Source organism: Prosopis cineraria, unplaced genomic scaffold (genome assembly GCF_029017545.1).
Source record: "Prosopis cineraria cultivar Desert tree isolate PC_DT_omini unplaced genomic scaffold, ASM2901754v1 PC4, whole genome shotgun sequence".
In the NCBI taxonomy this organism is placed as follows: Eukaryota; Viridiplantae; Streptophyta; class Magnoliopsida; order Fabales; family Fabaceae; genus Prosopis; species Prosopis cineraria.
Genome location: NW_026555335.1, coordinates 2,104,976 through 2,126,789, shown reverse-complemented (window position 1 = coordinate 2,126,789; position 21,814 = coordinate 2,104,976). Strand labels below are relative to the sequence as shown.

Below are 21,814 nucleotides of genomic sequence, written 5' to 3'. Positions count from 1 at the left end.
TTGGTATCCAATCTCGTTCTGCGATTTGGTCCCCACGCCTCAATTGTTATTGGCAGCAAAATTATTGAGAGTACAATTACCATTTAACCCGTTTTCTAACCGACTAACCGAGTAGCAGACTGGCAGTCCATAAGTTGATGATGGGACCACGTAACACCATCAATCCCATTTACAGATTTATTTCTTTCTGTTCACTTATCCGGCCACCTGAAAATTTATTGTTTGAAAGAATATGGATGATTACATTTATCAGTACAAATACAAACCAGTGTCGTCGCAATTACCTTCTCTTAAAATGAATATGCCAATAACCCCACTTCCACTTGGCAATCATTTTTGCATGCTCTCATCTATACACTATTTCCTCACACAAATCTCCCCTTCCCTTCCCTCATTCGGCAACATTTCTCTTCTTGTCCCAGAGCTATTGACGCATGAATACATACATACATACATACATATCCCCTCACCATGCCATAACATGTACGTAGAGAATGAACATGAGAAATGTTACCCTGCTAGGGTTGATTTCCATGTTGAAGAAGGCTGTGCGTGGTTGGGTCCTTGCCCCAAGCTCTTTCCCTCCATATCTGCTCCACCTCATCAAATGTTAATCCTTTGGTTTCTGGCACGTACAAGGCCACAAAGAGAAAAGCGAGCACAGCTATACCAGCAATAATCAAGAAGGTTGAACCAGTCCCTAAAGCCGCAGCAATTGAAAGAAACGACTGAGCCACAATCAAGTTTGAAACCCAATTTACAGTAGCCGCCATTCCCCCACATATTCCACGATACTCTTCAGGATATATTTCTGAGTTTACGGTCCATGGTACAGGCCCCATCCCGGGCGAAAAGAAGGCAATATATAGGGCTAAACCCAAAATCGCAAGCCACCCATATAATCCATTTGTAGAGTCAGATGTTTGGTTTAAAAATGACATAGTTAGGAGGATCAGAGCTGTGATTACTCCAGCTAAGCTATAAAGAGCCAATTTTCTCCTGCCTGCATGGTCAATAAGGTAGATGCCAAGAACCGTGCCAGCAGCATTCATGCCAGCTACTACGAGGGATAGGAGAAGAGCCAGCTCATTAGAGTGGAAGCCAGCCATTTGGACAATCGTTGGGCTGTAGTACATAACTGTATTTATACCTGTAAACTGCTGAAAAGCCTGCACAACAATGGGATGTTATCGGAATACTTCTAATTTCATGGAATGATATCATAGACATTCAAGTGCAGAGCCAAATTCCATTATGCTTCCAGAACGGAGGTATTTGAACCTAAAATGGCTTAATCAGAGATAGTTGCATTTAACAACAAACAACGCATCATGAAATAAGGTACATTTGATCATCATACAAAACAATGCCAAACAAGTATTCAGGATGTTTTAAGTACACAACCACGATCTCTTCTAAAAACACTCATAAGCAAAGTGTGTTCAAAGAACTCAGTAACTTCAAAGTCCACACTCACTAAGCAGTTTATGCTTCTGTTTTTACCCCAATGCCGATCATTTTGAATGAACCCAGGTCGTGTCTCTGTCTTGTGTGTGGCATTCAAATTCTTATTTCCAAACACACCCCACAGCATGTCTAGTAAACTACAAGTCTGTCAACCCTCAAGTTTCAATAGCATGGAGCATTTAAGAATAGTCATCCTAAATTTGGAACAGTATATTTTTCTGTAACATCGTATACTTATCAAGTTGCTCAAAATTCATTACCTGCAGCCCTGCTCCAGCAAGGAATGCAAGTCTTATTTCTTTAAATTTAAAAACATCCCAATATCTGATCTCCCTCATTTTGTTATGGTCTTGCTCTGACTGAACTCTAAGAAATTCAACTTCATCCTCTAACCGAGCAAAGTCATAGATCTTAGACAGCACATTAATAGCTTCATTTTTCCTGTCCTGCACATTGAGGCAAAATTATAAGATGGCTTTATGATTGATGTCGTTTGGAGGCAACCTCTTGAACATAATTTTTTGCACAATAATGCATGTCTGTACCTTCATGAAGAGCCATCTAGGGGATTCAGGTAGGAAAAGCATGAAGACAAATTGAATAACTGCCGGCACACCTGAAACTCCCAGCATCCATCGCCAAGTCCCTGGGACCTGACAGATTAAGAATGGGATAAGTTTTCAATGAAATATTACCAAAGAGTAGGAAACAGATATGCATAGACACAAGATCAGATCTTTCCATCTCTTCTCATGTAATTTGTTTCTGAGGTTTTGAACACTAAATCCTAAAACTTTAGAAAAACTGAAAAGCGCAAGAAATGTCAGCAGAGTATTCAATTAATGGCCAGTAGTAAGCATACTAAATCAACATGGGCATGTCAATACTTAATCACTTCATAACTGAACTGAGTACTGACACCTAGAAACCAAGTACTTTGACTTTCCAGCTCAAGCAGCTTGACATTTGACAGCATAATTACAAATCATCAGCTTTTGCTTAGGCAAATAATTTTGGATTCTTTGAACTGTCATTCTTTAGGCAAAGCTTTTATATTGCATTTATTAAAAATAGTATTCTCAAGAGAAATGAAGAGCAAAGAAACTGAAACGATTCTTGATCTTCATATAGTGCGCTGACAATGAGCTTGGCATCATGCAAAATTTTAAAATTTCTACTAGTTATAACCATCAACTGTATGCTAAGCTTGAATAATCTTAACATTGTTGCAAGTTACAGAAAGCAAATCCAAAAGGTGCAGCATGAAAATTGAAAACTGACCTGCGTAAAAGCAAGATTTATGAGGTAGGAAAGAAACTGTCCCACAGTTATCATGAGTGTATTTGTGCTTACTAGCCCTCCTCTTATTTCTGATGGAGATGCTTCTGCAATATACACAGGTGCAGTGACAGAAGCTATGCCTACACCCAGACCAACCAAAAGGCGACCCAATATGAGAACATAAGGATCTGGTGCAGCAGCCATGACAACCGATCCAATAGTAAAAATAACATCGGCAATAAGTGTGGCCTTCTTTCTTCCATAAGCATCATTGATCCAACCGCCTGCTGCTGCTCCAATGATAGCACCAATCACTGCCATGCTGACAATTGTTTCCTGGCAACACAGGTAAACATTTTGATCCAATGAGAAGGCACATTAAAAAATTTTCTTGACAAATCTTAGAATTTTGGCATGCCCTTTCGCATCTGAGCAGCTTGTCATGAAATGTTTAAAAGATCTCTGCAAGAATAATAATGCCATATTGCTATGGTTTCATTACAACTATATTTTGGGCCCTATGCGTGCAGCTTGAGGTTGGAAGCTAAATTGTGCACAACTCTATGAACAATATGGCTTCCAATGGGCTATATATACTAATATTAATTTTGATAATACGTGGTTTATGTTCTTATGTATTTGGTTGGAGAAAAATGAAAATATCATCAACAATGTCTCCTTGTCCTCATCTTTAGTTATTAGATACAATTGTGTGTATGGCTTCTCTTAAGCGATCTGCTTAAACAAGTTTCCAGGAAATTTCGAGCACTGAATTGAAAAGAATGACAACTTCTTGTGCCCGAGAAATTTTGTTTGCTGTTTTCTTTTCATTTTTTTCGTAATAAGAATTCTTATTCTCCCCTAGATGTACCGTCTCACTTTTTTCCTAGTAATACATTATATAAATAAAGCAGTTGGATTGATGAACGATCAAGTCTACTTCCTAACTCAGCAACATTGAAAGAGAACAGAAAATATTGTACCTGTAGAAAATTACTGTCTCTGACTTCCTGAAATTCATCTTTGATATACAAAAGGGCTCCTGATATAACACCTATAATAAACAGCATTCCCACATGATATATATATATATATATATATTTTAAATCAGAGAATAACCAAGTTATCCAGAATGAGCAACACTTTCAATAAAAATGGTTCTTCTCATGAAAGAATAATAATAAGAAATTGTGGAGAAATTTATTCTTCCCGTTGCCTTGAGTACCTTTCAAGAAAACTTACATGAAACCTGGGTTATAAAGAAAGAAATTTCTTTCAGTACAACCCTCCCTTCTGAATGTTCCGCTACATAGAAAAGCGAAAAGAATGCGTGTGCGCTCGGGCGCGCTCGCGGAGCATATGTTAACTATCAACAAATCATGTCATTCCATAGCTCTGGATTTGATATAAAACAAATAGATAGATAAACCCTTGATGCTATGCAATACGGAGGTTAGTTGCTTACTTTTCTTCGGATATAATTCCAAACTCTCAGTTTTGTCCGTTGCATACCATAAAAATTACCAGTACAAGACTAGGTTGATCTACCGAAACGCTGCTAAGGACAAAGCTATGATTATAAAAATGATAGAAAGGAGGCAAGAATAAATTAAAATTTACCAAATACACTGATAATAAGAATTTAAGTTGAACCAAATATGGTCAAGTTGTAAAGCTTAATCAATCGCTATTCTATTTCCACTCATCGACAAAGCAGTTGTCAACCAATCTTTGTTTACCTGTGTCGTAACCGAAGAGCAGTCCCCCGATGCCGGCAGCGGCAGTGAGTCCCAGAATATAAGGGTTCTTGAAAAGAGACACTTTCCTCTCAGGGTGTAAATCTAAATACCCTGAGCTTCCTGGCGCGGACTGCATAACGATCGTCATCGTCGGGCACGAAACAAGAACACTCTATCTAAGTCAGCGCAAATATTTACACCCGAAATGGCGAGTGAAACCAGGGAGATTCATAGAATTGAAAAAGAGAAATACAATGAGGGGTGGGAAGCCATGAATAATTTCACAGAATCGGAAATGGGTCAACACTGGGAAGGAGTTACAATCAGATTTTGCAAAACTATACGACACTGAGAGTCTAAGACTGAGCTATGGAACCAGAAGAAAAGCATGAGGATTCAAATTCTGTTTGAGTAGTTTCCAGAAAAAGGAGTTAGCAGAGCAGAGAAGCGCTGCTCTGAGCTAGAGGGTAATCAATCGTCAGCGCCAGCTGGAAGTTTGCGGTTGTGCCAATCTGGTTAAAGGATGATGTCGCCTCTGAATTTTATAATTCATATTCCAATATTATTGGCGCTTTCACATAAATTAAATTAATTCTGTTCAATATTTCGATATCGCTATTTTATATCATTAATCAATCATATTAGTAGTGTCAGGTGTCGCGTCCTATATAATTTTTTGGTTTAATTTTAATAATAATTAAATAGGATTTTGGGGGGAAGAAGAAATCGCTCCCAGGTTGCTTGTGAAGATTTTAATTTTCAAGAGATTTTATATAATGCATAAAATATTAATAATTTTTAAATTTTATACAATTACAACTCAATAAACGAAGATGATGACTTGAGCATGAATTTAATATTAAATTTTAATGGATAAAATTTGAAATTTAGTAATAATTTGTATATTATATAAGATTTTAAGATAATTAAAATTATTGTGTGAGGCAAAAAAATTAATTGTGCCGAGAAATTTGAGAAAAAAAAAGGAGCATGGCAGAAGGCTGGAGAAGGCTGGAGAACCTCATGGGCTATTTCTAGGGAACCAGGAACGGGGAGGATAATAGCCCCTCATTGAGGCAGGTGGCACACACGCTCCGCAAAACGAGAGTGAGAGCCGAAAAGGTCACAGACAAGGTCCCAATGCCGGGAGGAGGAACTCTTTCTCTCTCTTTTCTCTCTCTCTCTCTCCTTTTCTTTGCACCCCCGCCTCCATCCTTCATTAATTTTATTTTTTAAAAAAATTATATAATAAAATAATATAAAGGACAGAGATGGGAGAAGTGAAGGAAAAAGAGTCCCTCTCCCCCCAATGCCACAGGCGATAGGAGTGAGCATCGGTTCCAATGGTTCGATTCGGTTCTGATTTAAGTGAATCGAAAAAACCAAAATTCATCAATTTATTCAACCGAACCGAACCGTAAGTTTATAAAAACCGAAGTGGAACCGAACTGAAATTTAGTGGTTCGATTCGGTTTTTTGTATTTCGGTTACTGGGCCTTATTTATAACACTTTGGGCCTGATTTTGCAGCATTTTGGGCCTCTTTTTGGAAGCATTTTGGGCCTTTTTGGCAGCATTTTGGGCTTATTTAAAAAAAATGCTGATCAACAAACAATTTAAAACATTAAAATCTAAAAGGGGGAATTAAGGGATTTTTAAATAGACCTTATAAGGCTGTAAAATCTGGAAATGTTAAAAAATAAAATAATCAAATTCAATCATTCAGATTTACACCTATAAGTTGAAGAAGCAGAGCAAAAAACACATAATTTATAAATTGATAATTTACCTAATATAAATTCTTAACAATCCAAAATAATCCACCAAATAATAACAATAATCCCTTAAAAAATTACAAATAAGTTCAAGAGTTTTAATATAATCTAAAATAACTAATCCATTAGATCATCACAAGTTGTTAGCTGTCAATGACACAAAATCTTTGCTCCAGCCTACATTATAAAAGAAAATAGTTAAACATCTGGCCAAAATATTACAAAACTAAAAAAACGAACAAGCTTATTGCAAAACTAACCACCAAAAAGACTAGAATAATACAGCAACAGAACCAACAGTCCATCAGGCACCAGAAGTTAGAAAACTACAAAAAGCAACAATAAAACAAATATCACAACTACATGAACTAATTTCCATGGACAGCAATAATGAAGAGTTACCTTAAAGAGTTTAAACTATATCCACTGTTGATTCTAATCCAATTCTTTGAAAATCTACAAATAAATCAATTTAGGAGTTAAATTAAATCGTAAACAAATGAATTTTAAAGGTAACATTGCACATACATAACATTATAAAATTTTTACCTCTTTCAATCCTTTGAATATCATCTAATTTCTCTTCCACAACCACAGGAATGGAGTGACGAAGCCAATTTTTAGCACAGATAAGGGCTTGCACAACTTTAGGAGTTAAAGAACTCCTAAATGCATCCAAAACACGTCCTCCAGTGCTGAACGTAGATTCTGAAGCAATTGTGGATATTAGTATTGTCAAAATATCACTTGCCAACCTTGAAAGAATGGGAAATCTAGGACCATTCAATTTTCACCAGCCTAAGATATCAAAGTTAGGTCTATCTATTTCAATTTCCTCATTCAAATATTTATCAACTTCAGTCCTATTACTTTTTCCACCAAAGCAGTCACTTAAAAATTTTCTCTTTTTTGATTTAAGCAACTTTCTAACCTTCATAGCAGGGTCATTCTTATCACCAAAATCAGATTGGATTTCATCCACAAGCTGCTCCTTTTTAGATTGCTTAGAGGGGGAGACATGTTCTTTGTATTCATGATATAAAGCAATGAAAACATCCTTTACTTGCTTTGCCAAATTTTCACCTTCATCATTAAACATTTTACAAAGAGCAAATTGAACCCATTCCAACTTATATCGAGGATCTAGAACAGCAGCAATATAAATGAGTTGGTTCATCTTTAAAGGATCTCCCCAATACTTGTCATATTTTTCTTTCATTTTAAAAGCCATTGATGATAGCTTAAAATCATCACACTTTGTCCATTCATCCAAAAGGCGATATATCATGTAAATCTCATAAAACAAGTTATTGGATGTAACATAAAAAGCACCAGACACACGCAAGGTCATCTCATAAAAATGACTCAAAAACATCACCATCCTTCTAACATTCCTCCAATCAGCAGCATCAGGCACCCCCTCCCCTTGTTCAAGATCAATATAAAAGTAAGGGTCTTTATCCTCAAACCTCTTAAAAGCTGCCTCAAATTTTTGAGCACTCTCCAACATTAAATAAGTGGAGTTCCACCTAGTAGAGACATCTAGAGTTAAAAGGCTCTTACTTTGAATCTTCTCATCCTCACAACTCTCTTTAAACTTTTTCATCCTAAGGGAAGATTGCCTAACAAATTGAACAGCCTCCCTAACTCTCTTCACAGAACTCCTTATTAATCTCAACCCATCAACAACAATCAAATTTACAATGTGAGCAACACATCTCATGTGTAGAAACTAACACTTCATGATAGAAAAGCCCCAATTAGAAATTTTTTCTTTCAAGTACAATAAAGCAACATCATTAGAAGCAACATTGTCTACCGTAATAGTAAACACTCTATCAATTCCCCATTCAAGCAAACACTTCTCAATTTCTATTCCAATATCCCTCCCCTTGTGACTAGATATTGGAACAAAATTCAAAATCCTCTTAGTCAAATTCCAGTCAGCATCAATAAAATGAGCAGTAATACACATGTAATTGATTCTTTGAATAGAAGTCCAAGTGTCAGTTGTTAGATAAACCCTTTGTTTGTTTCTAATCAAGTAGTCTTTGAATCTAATTTTTTTCATCCATGTAAATTTTAAAACAATCACGAGCCACTGTCCATCTAGAAGGAACCTTAAATCTTGGTTGAGCAGCAGCCATAAAGCGTTTAAACCCAAACCCATCAATAAATTTGAAAGGAAGTTCATCAGTTATAACCATGTTTGCCAAAGATTTCCTAATTGCTTCTTGATCAAATTTTCAGTTAGCAAGAATAGAAGCATTATCATCTATACCAAAATTTAAATGGGTTTGTATGCCTTCTTCAGGAGGAGGCTGTTTCTTACACACACCCATTTGATTTTTAAGTGCAGTAGTCCCATTCCTTTTTGGATCACAGAAAAACTCCCTTTCACAATAATTGCACTTACCTTTGGTTTCTCCATGCTCATTAACATATTTGTGAAAATGCTCCCAAACTTCAGACCTTGGCTGTATGGCCTTCCTTTTTCTTGAACTCACTTCAGTATTAGATGTTAAAGATGGAGTTAGTGTTTGGCTGTTTGGAGTAATTGTTTGTCCTTCACCTTCACGGGAGCTAGACATCTGAACCATTCAACAAAACAAAGCTTGAGACACACTTCTCAAAAGTTCAAAAATATGAGATGAAGAAAGTCGCTAGCTGGAACCATACCTTGCATCTATGAGTTGCCCTTATTTGAGAAGAGAGATGAAGCCTGAGCTCAGACGAACTGGACTTGAGAAAATGAAAGGAGATGAACGCTGATCTGAGGCAAAGGGAAATTAACGCTGATCCGAGCCGAGATCGAGAGAATGATGGAGTTGAAGGAGATGAAGCCTGAGACCGAGAGAGATACTCAAATACAGAGTCACAGTCTCGCTCGCAGATACTCAGATACAAAGCCGAGACCGAGAGAGAGATACTCAGATACAGAGTCTGCAAAGGATGATTGAATCGTGAATGCGAGATAGAGATATTCAGATACAGAGTCACAGCCTCATAGAGATTTCTATTTGTTAAGGTTCGTGAGTCGTGAATCGTGACTTTGTGTGGACTATGGAGTGGCCGAGTGGGAGATAGAAGCTAAACCTAAGTTCTCTGATGTCTGATCTGAGTCTCTGGACTTTAGGAGCGATCGAGCGAGAGCCGAGAGCGAGAAGCCGAGAAGTAATGACTGACGCAGACTGGGCTGAGACTGATTATGGGCCGAGACTGAATCTGATCACTGTAGCTTTTGCTAAAAAAAAAGAATGGCACTGTGGGTCTGTGGCAGAGACTGATAATGGACTGGGCTGTCAACTGGGCTATGTTTTTTCCCCACCCTCTTTCAATAAATATATGATATTAGTATTTTAAAAAATATAATCTTTAATAATATAAATCAATTATAATATTTATAATTATAAATGTATCTAATTAATTTTGGTTACTTCAGTTTATTCAGTTTCACAATTTTCAAACCGAACTGAACCATTCAAACCAAAATATTTTTTTAAAAAAACCGAACCAACGTTTTAAACCGAATAAACCGAACCGAACAGATCAAACGCAATTTGGTTCAATTCGGTTTTCGGTTTCGGTTTGGTTTTGCTCACCCCTAACAGGTGGTCAGGCACATTGCTGTAAAGGATGGAGATAGGAGAAGTGAAGGAAAAAAGAGAGTCCCTCTCCCCCCAATGCCACAGGCGGTTAGGCACACTGCTGTCACATTCCGAAAAATTATTGCATTTCCTCTTTCGCGCCTTAAAATTCATAGATCTTAAAAAAAATTAAAAATTAAAAATAATATGCCAAATTAAAATATACTTTAACAAGATTACATATATTAATAAAATTTATTAAATACATTTTATAATTTTATTTTTTAAAAATAAAATATAAAATTTTAAAAATATATTAAATTTAATAATTCATTTATAAAAAATATTAAAAAATAAGAATATAATGAAGAGTATTTTATTAAAAAATATTAATTAAACTTTATTTTTATCAAAATATCTTATATCTTATTAAAATTATAGATATTTATTCTCTCTTTTTAAAATTTACCCTTCAATTTAACTTTAAAAACTGTTAGAAATATTTCTCTTAGTTCTAATTATTGGTCAAAATTTTACCACTTGATCTAAATATAGTTCTAATTATACATCAAAACTGTATCAAGTTTTTGACATAACTTTAATTTCTAAACAATACTATATTGTGTTTATTAATTTCAATGAAAAAATATACATAATGCAAGTAAAATAGATGGAACGTTAATATATTTTAACCAATAAAAAAAATATTGCTTTTGCCCATCGATCCCTCGTTTTTATTTTAACACAATCGCTGAGGCTATCAAGAAAATATTATAACCAATCACTTGACTCTTTTGTTTTTAAAAGAAAAATAATAGTATTTCCTCATTTTAAATTATAAAACACTTTTCAATAAAATCATTCATATTAATAAAACCCATTAAATATACTTTATAACTTTAATTTTTTTAAAATAAAAATATAAATTTTTAAAAATACATTTCAATTAATACTTCATTTATAAAAAAATTTAAAAGAAAAAATATAATGAAAAGGATAAAATTAGAAAAACATTATTAAATAAATTTTATTTTTTGTCAAAATGTCTTATATTTCAAGACACCTGATTTTTTTTAAAAATATCTTATAATCTAGAAAACAGGCAGTATATTTGAAAAGCAACAAAAAATTATAGCATACTGCTTTATTGTACACAATAATACAGTAGGACCGTCACCCAAAGTCTTGAGACGCATCTCAAGCAAGAGGGGCAAATGAATCATTACAAGGTAGGCGTCAGATCACGTCATTCTCAAAGCCAAAAATACCAAAGTTTCATCCATCACTCTGCCTCCCTGCCAATTCCATCTCTCCTTCCAATAAAGAATGTGGGTGATACTAAATCTCAAGCCAGTCTCAACGGTTCCAATTATCTCTCTCACTAAACACATAAATCCACATATTGTAACCATAACAATGGCACCACCAGCATCAAACCATGCAGACGCAGACACCTAAGTCCTGTTTTCTTGCACAAGAAGGCTTTGTGTGTTCTGGTTCTTTCCATAAGCCCTCTCCTTCCATATCAATGCCACTTCTTCAAATGTCAAGCCCTTTGTCTCGGGCACAAATACAATCACGAAGATTAATGCAATAACAGCTATAATGCCGAGGATCACAAAACTTGTACCAAGCCCCACGGCATCGACGATTGACAGAAAGCTCTCAGACATTATCACGCTGCAAATCCAGTTCACAGTGGCTGCCATGCCGCCACATACTCCTCTGAATTCTTCAGGATAGATTTCAGAGTTCACGGTCCAGGGTACAGGCCCCATCCCAGGTGAGAAGAAAAGAATATATAGGGCTAACCCTGCAACTGCCATATACCCATAGGATTTATTTGAAGAGTCAGACGATTCAAGGTAACACCCTGTAGAGAGAACAGCCAGAGATGCAATGACACCAGATAAGCATGAGATGGCCAAATTTCTTCGTCCTACATGGTCAATAAGATAAATGCCAAGAATTGTTCCGGCAGCATTCATTCCAGCAACAATGAGGGATAAAAGAAGAGCTTGCTGATTGGAACCAAACCCAGCCATCTCAATGATTGTGGGGCTGTAGTACATAATTATACTAATACCAGTGAGCTGTTGAAACATCTGCAGAGTAATGGAATTGACTTTTTCAGGGTTAATGAATTTCATCCCAAGAAATATCCACAAGAACATATCAGTATCAAATCCCTTGACAATACATATATAGATGGAAGCAATTATGAAAGAACGCATTTGATACCATAGAAAGATTAATGACTTGCATAAATTTATTGTAGCTTATAATAACTTGGATGCTCATTTCATTTGAAGGATTGTGAGAACGATATCAATAGCAGCTTTCATTGGGATACTTTATATGCAATGCTAATGTCAATTTGTTGTACCAGGTGCCTCTATAATTCAATACAGTACACTATTAACGTCCAAATAAGAGATTCTTTTCCAGTTTAATATGGCTACTGGCTTATCAACCTCAGCAATGGGTGTCAATTTTGATTTCTTGGCAAACTTAAAGGTGCTACAGATGAAATTGCGTTGCTTTTTTCATTGAGTCGGAAACAACAACTATAGCCCCAACATTTGGACAAGGATATTTATGATAAACAAAATCAAACACGTGGACTTCAGTCTAGACACAATAAAAGAAGTAAAGCGAAGTCTCTGATACCAGAAGTCCACCCCCAACAAAAAATGCAGCTCTGATTTCCTTTGATTTGAAAACATCCACATATTTAACTTGGTTCCGTTTCTGACGTTCTTGCTCAGCCAGATTAGTCAGGTAATCAACTTCATCTTCTAAGCGTTCATAGGTATAGATCTTAGTGAGCACGGTCACAGCTTCATCTCTCTTGTTCTGCACCCAAAGGCCAAAGATTAAAAATATAAGATCGAAAAGGAGGAAAGACACTAAGAAACCATTTGGCAGGCAGAGTGGAATAGGATGTAAATGGAAATGGAAACCCAAAAAAAATATAAATAAATAAATAAATAAAAAGTTTTGTTGTTTGGAAATGTACTTTGTGCTCCTAAATAAAAAATAATTATGAAAAAGGACTACTATTATTAAACAATAAGAACAAGTGTATAATAGAGAGTAATTTTTTTGTTTTCCCCATGCAATGGAAAAGAAAAGATTTTCCTTTCGACCCAACAGATATTCACAGAAGGTAACAAATCTCAACCGTAATTCATCAGCTAATATGAGATGAGAATGCTTTTCACCTTGAGAAAAAGCCACCTTGGAGACTCAGGCAAGAAAATCATGAGAACAGCCTGGATAAAAGCTGGCAAACCTGCAACTCCCAGCATCCATCGCCACGTCCCAGGTACCTGCTCAATTAAGATTTCAGGGGGAGATTAGTCGAAGGATCATCAGAACCTTAAGCACGGTAATAAAATACCATTGCACCAAAGAGTACAACAACAACAACAACAACAACAAGCCTTTATCTCACTAGGTGGGGTCGGCTACATGGATTGCAAGACGCCATTGTGCTTTATCATTTATCAAGCTTTTAGGAATATTATTAATTAAGAGATCGCGTTCAACAACTTCCAAGAGTGTTCTCTTAGGTCTTCCTCTACCTCTCTTAATCGGACTCAAAGTTATATGTTCCATTTTTCTCACTGGTGCCTCCCTTGGTCTTCTTTGTACATGCTCAAACCATCTCAACCGATTTTCTACCATTTTTTCCTCAATAGGTGCCACCCTCACTTTTTCGCGTACGTGCTCATTTCGAATTTTATCTTTACGTGTATGTCCGCACATCCATTGTAACGTTCTCATCTCTGCTACTCCAACTTTATGCTCTTGCTGTCTCGTTAGAGCCCAGCATTCACTACTATATAACATTGCCGGTCTGATAGCAGTGCGATAAAACTTTCCTTTAAGTTTATTAGGCACCTTACGGTCACAAATAACTCCTTTAGCTTTTCTCCAATTAAACCACCCAACTTGAATTCTATGTGAAATATCTCCACTGATTTCGCCATCATTTTGAATAATGGCTCCCAAATATCTAAACTTTTCCACTTGAGATATAATTTGATCTCCCAATTTCACTTCCAAATTATTGTCGAATATTCCTTTACCAAATTTACAATATAAATATTTCGTCTTACTTCTACTCAGACGAAAACCTTTCGACTCCAATGTCCTCCTCCATAACTCAAATTTACAATTAACCTCTTCTCTTGTCTCTGCTATAAGAACTATATCATCTGCGAAGAGCATACATTTCGGGATTTCCTCTTGAATATATTCCGTCAAAACATTTAAAATCAAGTTGAACAAATAAGGACTTAGAGATGATCCCTGATGTAGTCCAATCTTTATAGGAAAATCCTTTGTTTGACCACTAGGTGTTTTTATACTAGTTTTTACCCCCTCATACATATCTTGTATAGCTTTAATATAAGCAATCCGTACTCTCTTTTTTTTCCAACGCTTTTCAAAGCACTTCTCTTGGTATACGGTCATAAGCTTTTTCCAAATCAATAAAAACCATGTGTAGATCTTTATCTTTACAACGATACTTTTCCATTAATCCCCTTAGTAGATAAATCGCCTCTATAGTTGATCTACCTGGCATAAAACCAAATTGATTCTCAGAAATACTTGTCTCCAATCTCAACCTGTGCTCAATTACTTTCTCCCACAATTTCATTGTGTGGCTCATGAGTTTAATCCCTCTATAGTTAGTACAATTCTGAATATCTCCTTTATTTTTATAAATAGGAATTAATGTACTTCTCCTCCACTCATCAGGCATTTTCTTGGACCGTAAAATCACATTAAATAACTTAGTTAACCATCTCACCCCTTCTTCACCTAAACATTTCCACGCTTCGATAGATATACAATCAGGTCCGTTGGCTCTACCATTTGCCATTTTCTTAAGAGCTTCCTTTACCTCCTTATCACGTATTATTCGATAGAATGACAAATTTTGTTCTCCTTCACCAGTTACTAAATCCTCCAAGTTACTAGATGAATCCTCTTCATCATTGAAAAGTTTAGAAAAGTAAGTTTCCCATCTATTTTTAATTTCATCATCTGTAACTAAAATTCTTCCCTCTTCATCCTTAATACACCTTACCTGTTCTAGATCTCTTGATTTTCTTTCCCTACTCTTGACAATCTTATAAATATTTTGCTCCCCTTCCTTCGTCTCAAGGTTCTTATAAAATTCTTCAAAAGCTTTAGAACGAGCTTCACCCACAGCTCTCTTAGTTTCCTTCTTAGCCATACGGTACCTCTCCCAATTTTCCTCATTGTTACACAAATGTATGGCTTTAAAACAGTTCTTTTTATACTTGATTTTGTCCTGTACACTATTATTCCACCACCAAGACTTCTTATCTCTCGGACCAGAACCTTTCGATTCTCCCAAAACTACTTTTGCAACCTCCCGTATCTTTTTAGCCATATCCTCCCATATGATGTTAGCACTTCCCTGAGATTCCCAAATTCCTTTATCCAAAAGATTTCGCTTGAAAATATCTTGCTTCTCACCTTTTAATTGCCACCACCTAATCCTTGGTGTTACTACTTGTCGACGTTTTTGGATTTTACTCATAATACACACATCAAGGACTAGGACCCTATGTTGTGTCGTTACAGCATCTCCGGGGATCACCTTACAATTTTTACAAAGTCTTCTATCTGTGTTCCTAACCAAAAGAAAATCAATCTATGACCTTGAGGCTCCACTTTTGTAAGTGATGAGATGCTCATCTCTCTTCTTGAAACAAGTGTTGGCAATCTTAAAATCATACGCCAATGAGAAATCAAGAAGAGTTTGTCCTTCATTGTTTAGCTCTCCAAAACCAAAACCACCATGCACCCTCGCATACTGACCAGCTTCCCTCCCAACATGCCTATTAAAGTCTCCTCCAATAAAAATCTTTTCACCATTGCACCAAAGAGTGATTTGAAAAAACAATCGGCTCCTACTCTCGTCTCACAAACCTTTCATTGAGCACCATTAAACCCCCTTTTAGTTTTAGAAATTCAAATTTAACAAGGTCAGCACTGCACACGCTTGCAATTATTTTGAGATGATCTACTTCATTGACGCTGCAGTGCAAAAACTCCGACACCAGGTCTACGATTTTCCAACAAATAATACATGTCACCAGTAATTTACTAGTTGCAGTAAAATGAGGGAATTTAACTTATGAAAGAACCCTCTCAGCAGTCATACTTTCCAACTTTCTGCTATTGACGATAACTCAAGCAGCCAAATGAGAATTATTACGTATGTCATTGGCATAGGATTTACTGAAAAAGATTTCAGAACTAGAGAAACTCTTGAAAACTAGTGATGAAAAGATGTTTAAGAAGATACTTCGTGATATCTTTCTTTGCTCTAGAGACACTCAATGGACACAGGCAATGAGATGATCCAATAATTCAATCTTCAGGTTGGTAGATCATATATAAAGAAAATTGCCATAAAAGCTTTCAAATGAATAATAAGGTAAGGTGCAATGTACTAAAAGACTTAAAATGAAAGCCAGAAGAATGCAATGAAAGATTAAAAGAACTATGCATAATTAAAGTTAGGCAGGAAAGAACAGAAGAAGTTCCTTCACTGACGTTGCCTCAATTTCTATCTTGTTGCTTCTCTTCAAACTGCAAAATTGGAAACCTTTCATTCCAGAAAATTATAATATAACCATGAAAATTTTTACATTAAAATGACCTAAAATCCAAAACACCACCATCATCAACAGCAACAACAAGCCTTATCCCGCTAGGTGTTTTTCAAGAGAAAATTCTTTATATTGAGATGTTTGGTACACATTATTTAAGTTACATGAGATTGTTCACTTGGACCAATAAAAGGTGTTTCCTACGATAGAACAAAAATGTATTGTCAATTTTGCCTTGGGTTCTAGAGCATTTTTTATTATTTTACCCCTTTTTGATTTAAAACATTTTAATTTTTCATTTTTAATTTTTTTTTAAAAATGAGTATTATTTTGCATAAACATTTAAATGCCAATTCTCTTAAAAATATTAGCCTTCCAATTTATAGCATCTCTCACTCTCACTTTCCGTTTGCCTAAAAAAATGGACATCCTATCAAACATGGCCTAACTTCCTAATCACCTCCTATACTCCTCAAAACAGAATTTAACCAAACATAGACAAGGCCCTAAAAACGTTAAGCTGTGCAATGTTTTAAATGTTTTCTTAAAATGGAAATTGTAAATGCAGCCCAAAAAAGGGTATGGAAAAACTTCTCTTCTGTCGTTTATGAAGCAGTTGTTGAATATTTTAGTTTTGTCTCCACAACCCTGGTTACTTGATCAAATATATAAACATAACGGGCACTGTTACTATTACTAAAGGCATGAATCAAGAAGAAAGGAAACAGCAAATAATGTTCTTACAAAAGAATGAAGTGAAATGATAAAGTCAAAAGAGATAATCAGTAAACAACAGTAACCATATAGCCCCCCATAATGTACGGCCACTCAAATTCCTGCGAACTATTTAATACGTGCTTCCATATAACATATATAAACTAAAGATGGGTGTCAAGCAGTGCCAACACAATTAGGAAGATAAAGTGAACGGTAAGATAAGCCTAACCTCTGTAAAAGCAAGATTTACGCAGTACGAAAGAAACTGTCCACCGGTTATCATAAACACATTCACGCTCACTAATGAACCCCTTATTTCTGATGGTGAAGCCTCTGCAATAAACACTGGAGCAGTGACAGAAGCTACACCCACACCAAGGCCAACAAGAAAGCGCCCCACTATGAGAACCCCAGAATTTGGTGCACAAGCCATGACAATAGCCCCAGCAACAAAGACAAAATCAGCACTAAGAGTGGCCTTCTTACGTCCAAAAACATCATTAATCCAGCCACCTCCTGCTGCTCCAACAATTGCACCAATCAATGCCATGCTAACAATTGTTTCCTGGCAACTTAATGTATTATTGATCCATCAAAAATACAAAGAACAAGGGAGAACAAAAAAGGAAAGAAGAAACAAACAAATAAATAATAAGCTGCAACTGGCATTAGATGCATAACTAATTTTGCCAACATGATTGCTGTAATTGCAGTGAGGAACTATAACTAAAATATACTCGTATGCTCATAGCTTCTTTTTCTTCTGTTTTTCCCCCTTGTCCAATAACCAATATTGGCTCTGCATGAAAACTAAAATAGCTCTCACAACATGTAAAACCAACCAAGCGACCAACAAATGAGCTACTTCTGAAACCTGCAAAATCTTGTACCTGAAGGAAGCTACTATTTCTAACATCCTCAAAGTCATCTTTAATATACAGAAGGGCCCCCGAGATAACACCTGGGATGAAAAGCATTTCAAAATGAGGTAAACTATCCATAAGAAACAAGGAACCTAGGAAAAGGAAAGGGGAAAAAAAAACACACACACACGCGCGCACACATACAGAGGCTGCATAAAGTTGAAGCCCAGAAAAATCCAGTATTAAAAGAATTTCAGTTTTTAACACAATAGAAAATTATTAACTTGAGAACTCTCACCAGTAGCATTTTACTATTTCTTAATTATCAATTGCATTAGTCATATACTGCGAAGCAGGGACGCTTCAAAACTGTGTCCTTGTCTGACACATGTCGGACCCTTATTTAGACATAATGCAACACTATAAGTTTTATCTTGACGCAGTCTTCGTGCCTGTGTTAGCTTCCAAGCTCATATGATGATATAAAATTCCTAGTCTTCACTCAAAATATGTCAAAGTATAGTATTAAAGGAGAATATCAATCTCAGCTCCGCCTGTTATTGAAACAGACAACAGCTTACACATTATTACACTCAAAACGAGCGGTTCTGCAAATGGAATATGACTTCTTCGCGGAGCAAATGTACCCGAAGTGCAAGTGAAAATTATGGGATATCTCTCCCAACTGGAACCAAAGTTCGAAACTCATTGAAGATGCAGATGACAACGGCCTTAACTACCTCCCGATTTCCTATTGCCATCCCCTTCTTACAAATGACACTGATGTAGAATATAACAAATAGATTCTCCATGAGGACTTTTTTTTTTTGGGGTAAAGAGAGAAGTTGATGCAAAACACAACACTGTTCGTAAGCTTTTCATATACTGAGAAAAAAGAACCGTGACAAATGCAACTTCCGTCAACTACCGTTCTTGATTACTTCAGCCCAACATGGAAGGCTCCGCTTCTGGTTTATCCTTCAAAATGTATTTATTTAACTAAGTTGGGATAGCGAACTAGTTACAGACTGTGGTCCGGCTGGAATCGGATGCTCGCTCCCCCTGACTCGTGCTGATGCAAAACAAATAGGAGTGGATGCACTAGGCAGGAGCAATAAGCTTCCGAAAACCACTTCGAAAGCAGAAATATATACAATTTCGTTTTTATTTAAAGAAAAAACAATCACTTTTTTATTTGCATTTTTATATAAACAAAATTATATATTTTAATAAATATTTATTATATATTTTTTCAACTACTTCTTATAATTTACATTAATAAAAAAATAATTAATAATAAAATATTTTAATTTAATTTTTTTATTTTTATATATAATTATTATAGTTAATTAATTTTTTAAAATTATTTGATATAATTTTTTTAAACAGGGAGAATATGTTCCCCTTTTCATCTTATTTACATAACACTTTTCATAAATAATTTTTATTTAAAATATAAAATATTTTATAATAATTAAATTTTACTTTATTTTAACTTTTATTAATTAAGTAAATATTAACATAATTATATCATTATTTAAATTTAAAAATAAAGATAAAAATATATATTATTTTTATAAAAAAACTAACTTCTTTTAAAAATGCTTAAAAGAATAAAAAAAATCTAATAATAACTATTGGAGGGAGCGGGCGCGCGCACACACATATATAATTAAATTTCATTTCTCAAACCATGTTTAAGGACAAAAATCGCTGATTATATTAATATTTAATAAAATAATTTATTTTAATATAAAATAAATAAATGGTCAGGAAAATGATGCCATCAATTTTGAAGATATTTTCAGCAGGAAAGGTGAGGGTTACAGACTTACAGACGTCCCTGTTGCGACTTATAATCAATGAATTAGACGAAGAAGGAGAGATCACGAGTACCTGTATCGTAGCCAAAGAGGAGTCCACCTATGCCAGCTGCTGCAGTGAGTAGCAGTATGTAAGGGTTCTTGAAAAACGACATTTTCCTCTCAGGATACAATTCCAAGTACCCTGAGCTCCCTGGTGTGGCCTCCATCGTCATGACGTTGTCGTTCGTCATCTTCTCAGACCCTCACACTTTCAGAACCACCCGTAGAAAGAAGAGCAGAGCGAAACCTCAGTCTAAGCTCGAAGCACGCGAAGATGCTCCAAATGCACAACTAATTTATCCCCAGAACTGAATTATTTCTGGTCTCCTTCCCTTCTCCCAAGAAGAAAAGTGTGATGATTGTTGCAGAAACAGGAGAGGTTCAGAAAATTTAAAACCCAAAAAGACCAAATTAGAAACGTGGTGTTTCTTCTAAAATGATATGACTGTCATGTATAACTTACTCACAGACGAATCAAACGCCGACAAATCGCAATTTCGTAATCTCCTTCGACCTTTTGGCCTGATCCAACAATTTTGTGCTTATCTGTAAGGTGGCTCGTACATGAGCAAAAAGACGTGGGACAATGAAATAATAATGGATTTCTTACATCGATGTCGCCCACATCTGGAATGTGTAGCGGAATCGCAAGAATATGATGGAGGTTAGATACTCGCCGCAAAAGACGATAATATCCCCGAATTGAGGGGGCGATCACGCGCGTCGAGCTACGAGGAGGTGTTTGAATTGAAGATTTGAACTTTTGAGTCGCTTTGAGTACGTGGTACACGTGGTGCCCCCTTATGAGCTGCCAGAATGCAAATGTTGGTGGAAATGTTCAGTGACAACTGTCAAGATCAACGCAAAATTTAGCATGGTTTGTTGGATGTTGCTTTCTAATCACAAAAAAGGATTATTTTTTATAACAAAACTTTTCCTCCTTTGAATTTAATTTATCTTAATAATTAATAATTTGATTTCTATAATTTAATTTTTATCAATTAAATATATAAAATTGAATAATCAGATACAATTATTATTTTATAGTATGGAAGAGAAATGATATAGTATAGACTAGTTGCAGATGATTCTATAATTTTAAAAAACTAGTAATTGATAAAGATTGAATTTTATAGACCAAATCAATAATAATTTATTAAATTTTGATGATACTGAATACCCCATCTGTCTCTAATTATCAGAAGAGTTTAAGCATAGTGTCGCAGACTTTTTATAAGCAACAAGCAATTGAGAAATGTTTCCAGATTTGTCCTTCATATACATTTAGGTAGGAACAAAGAGAAATATTAATAATAGGGTTATTTTAATTTTAATTAAAAAATTTAATCTGAAACATAATTATAAAAATTAACTAATTTTTTAAAAATTATGAACTGTTGAAATTTACTTAATTAATCGAAACAGTACTAAAGTATGCTATCATGGCATGTTATTAGTCAAACAAATTTCAAAGATTTGGTGGGGTGTTAGTTGGCACATGATCTAATATAAAGAGAGACGGCACTTGAAAGTGGAACCCGTGAGTAGGGCTGGAGACTTGGAGTTTTGTACTATGCCTGACAAACATTTTTACGGGCCGGGTTGGGTGGATCCTCTTTCAGGCTTTCCCGTTTCCTTTTCCTTTATCCCCTTGACCAAAACTCATAGGCAGTCTCCTAAAATCTTAATACTGCGTGATGATAATATATGACGTTTTTTTTAATATTTTATTTGATTAAAAATATAGGACATTAACTAAGTTATACATATGTATTTCACTAACGTAATTAATTAAATTTTTTAAATAAATTAAGCATACTCCCTCTATATCGAATTATAAGACATTTTTTTTAAAAATTAGA

The 21,814-nt window shown here is 35.4% G+C and overlaps 3 protein-coding genes across 4 annotated transcripts; all 3 read right to left on the bottom strand.

Moving 5' to 3' along the window:
• Positions 1 to 195: 195 nt before the first annotated feature.
• On the bottom strand, positions 196 to 5,003 carry LOC129310035 (inositol transporter 1-like). The gene is made up of 6 exons (XM_054951858.1): positions 4,488 to 5,003; positions 3,732 to 3,802; positions 2,749 to 3,084; positions 2,013 to 2,120; positions 1,728 to 1,913; positions 196 to 1,169 (listed from the first exon to the last, which is right to left on the bottom strand). Exons 1-6 carry the CDS (start codon positions 4,633 to 4,635, stop codon positions 519 to 521), a joined length of 1,500 nt encoding a protein of 499 aa, XP_054807833.1. The 5' UTR covers positions 4,636 to 5,003; the 3' UTR covers positions 196 to 518.
• Positions 5,004 to 6,247: 1,244 nt separating this feature from the next.
• Positions 6,248 to 10,022, bottom strand: LOC129308331 (uncharacterized). The gene is made up of 6 exons (XM_054949413.1): positions 9,864 to 10,022; positions 8,941 to 9,351; positions 8,678 to 8,852; positions 6,811 to 6,969; positions 6,522 to 6,717; positions 6,248 to 6,438 (listed from the first exon to the last, which is right to left on the bottom strand). The coding sequence occupies exons 1-5, from the start codon at positions 10,020 to 10,022 to the stop codon at positions 6,674 to 6,676; spliced, it is 948 nt and encodes a 315-aa protein (XP_054805388.1). The 3' UTR covers positions 6,248 to 6,438; positions 6,522 to 6,673.
• Positions 10,023 to 10,958: 936 nt separating this feature from the next.
• Positions 10,959 to 20,572, bottom strand: LOC129307983 (inositol transporter 1-like). Of its 2 annotated transcripts, XM_054948938.1 has the most exons (7): positions 20,416 to 20,572; positions 19,984 to 20,284; positions 18,115 to 18,185; positions 17,454 to 17,789; positions 13,073 to 13,180; positions 12,519 to 12,704; positions 10,959 to 11,953 (listed from the first exon to the last, which is right to left on the bottom strand). In XM_054948938.1, exons 2-7 carry the CDS (start codon positions 20,141 to 20,143, stop codon positions 11,303 to 11,305), a joined length of 1,512 nt encoding a protein of 503 aa, XP_054804913.1. In that variant the 5' UTR covers positions 20,144 to 20,284; positions 20,416 to 20,572; the 3' UTR covers positions 10,959 to 11,302. The 2 variants fall into 2 exon arrangements, with proteins under 2 accessions (XP_054804913.1, XP_054804914.1); XM_054948939.1 differs by lacking the exons at positions 19,984 to 20,284; positions 20,416 to 20,572 and adding an exon at positions 18,669 to 18,987.
• Positions 20,573 to 21,814: the final 1,242 nt, after the last annotated feature.

Bases quoted from the DNA above. Each gene is read 5' to 3' on its own strand.
- LOC129310035 (XM_054951858.1), bottom strand. From the start codon at position 4,635: ATGACGATCGTTATGCAGTCCGCGCCAGGAAGCTCAGGGTATTTAGAT. The intron at 3,803-4,487 runs GTAAACAAAGAT...TGTTTATTATAG, and splicing joins GCTCTTCGGTTACGACACAG to GTGTTATATCAGGAGCCCTT. The intron at 1,170-1,727 runs GTAATGAATTTT...ATTGTTGTGCAG, and splicing joins TTGCTGGAGCAGGGCTGCAG to GCTTTTCAGCAGTTTACAGG.
- LOC129308331 (XM_054949413.1), bottom strand. From the start codon at position 10,022: ATGAATTTTAAGGCGCGAAAGAGGAAATGCAATAATTTTTCGGAATGT. The intron at 9,352-9,863 runs GTGAGCAAAACC...ACTTAGGTTTAG, and splicing joins TGCCTGACCACCTGTTAGGG to CTTCTATCTCCCACTCGGCC. The intron at 8,853-8,940 runs GTATGGTTCCAG...TGAATGGTTCAG, and splicing joins GGGCAACTCATAGATGCAAG to ATGTCTAGCTCCCGTGAAGG.
- LOC129307983 (XM_054948938.1), bottom strand. From the start codon at position 20,143: ATGACGAACGACAACGTCATGACGATGGAGGCCACACCAGGGAGCTCA. The intron at 17,790-18,114 runs GTACAAGATTTT...TTAAGTTGCCAG, and splicing joins GAAATAGTAGCTTCCTTCAG to GAAACAATTGTTAGCATGGC. The intron at 11,954-12,518 runs GTATCAGAGACT...ATTACTCTGCAG, and splicing joins TTGTTGGGGGTGGACTTCTG to ATGTTTCAACAGCTCACTGG.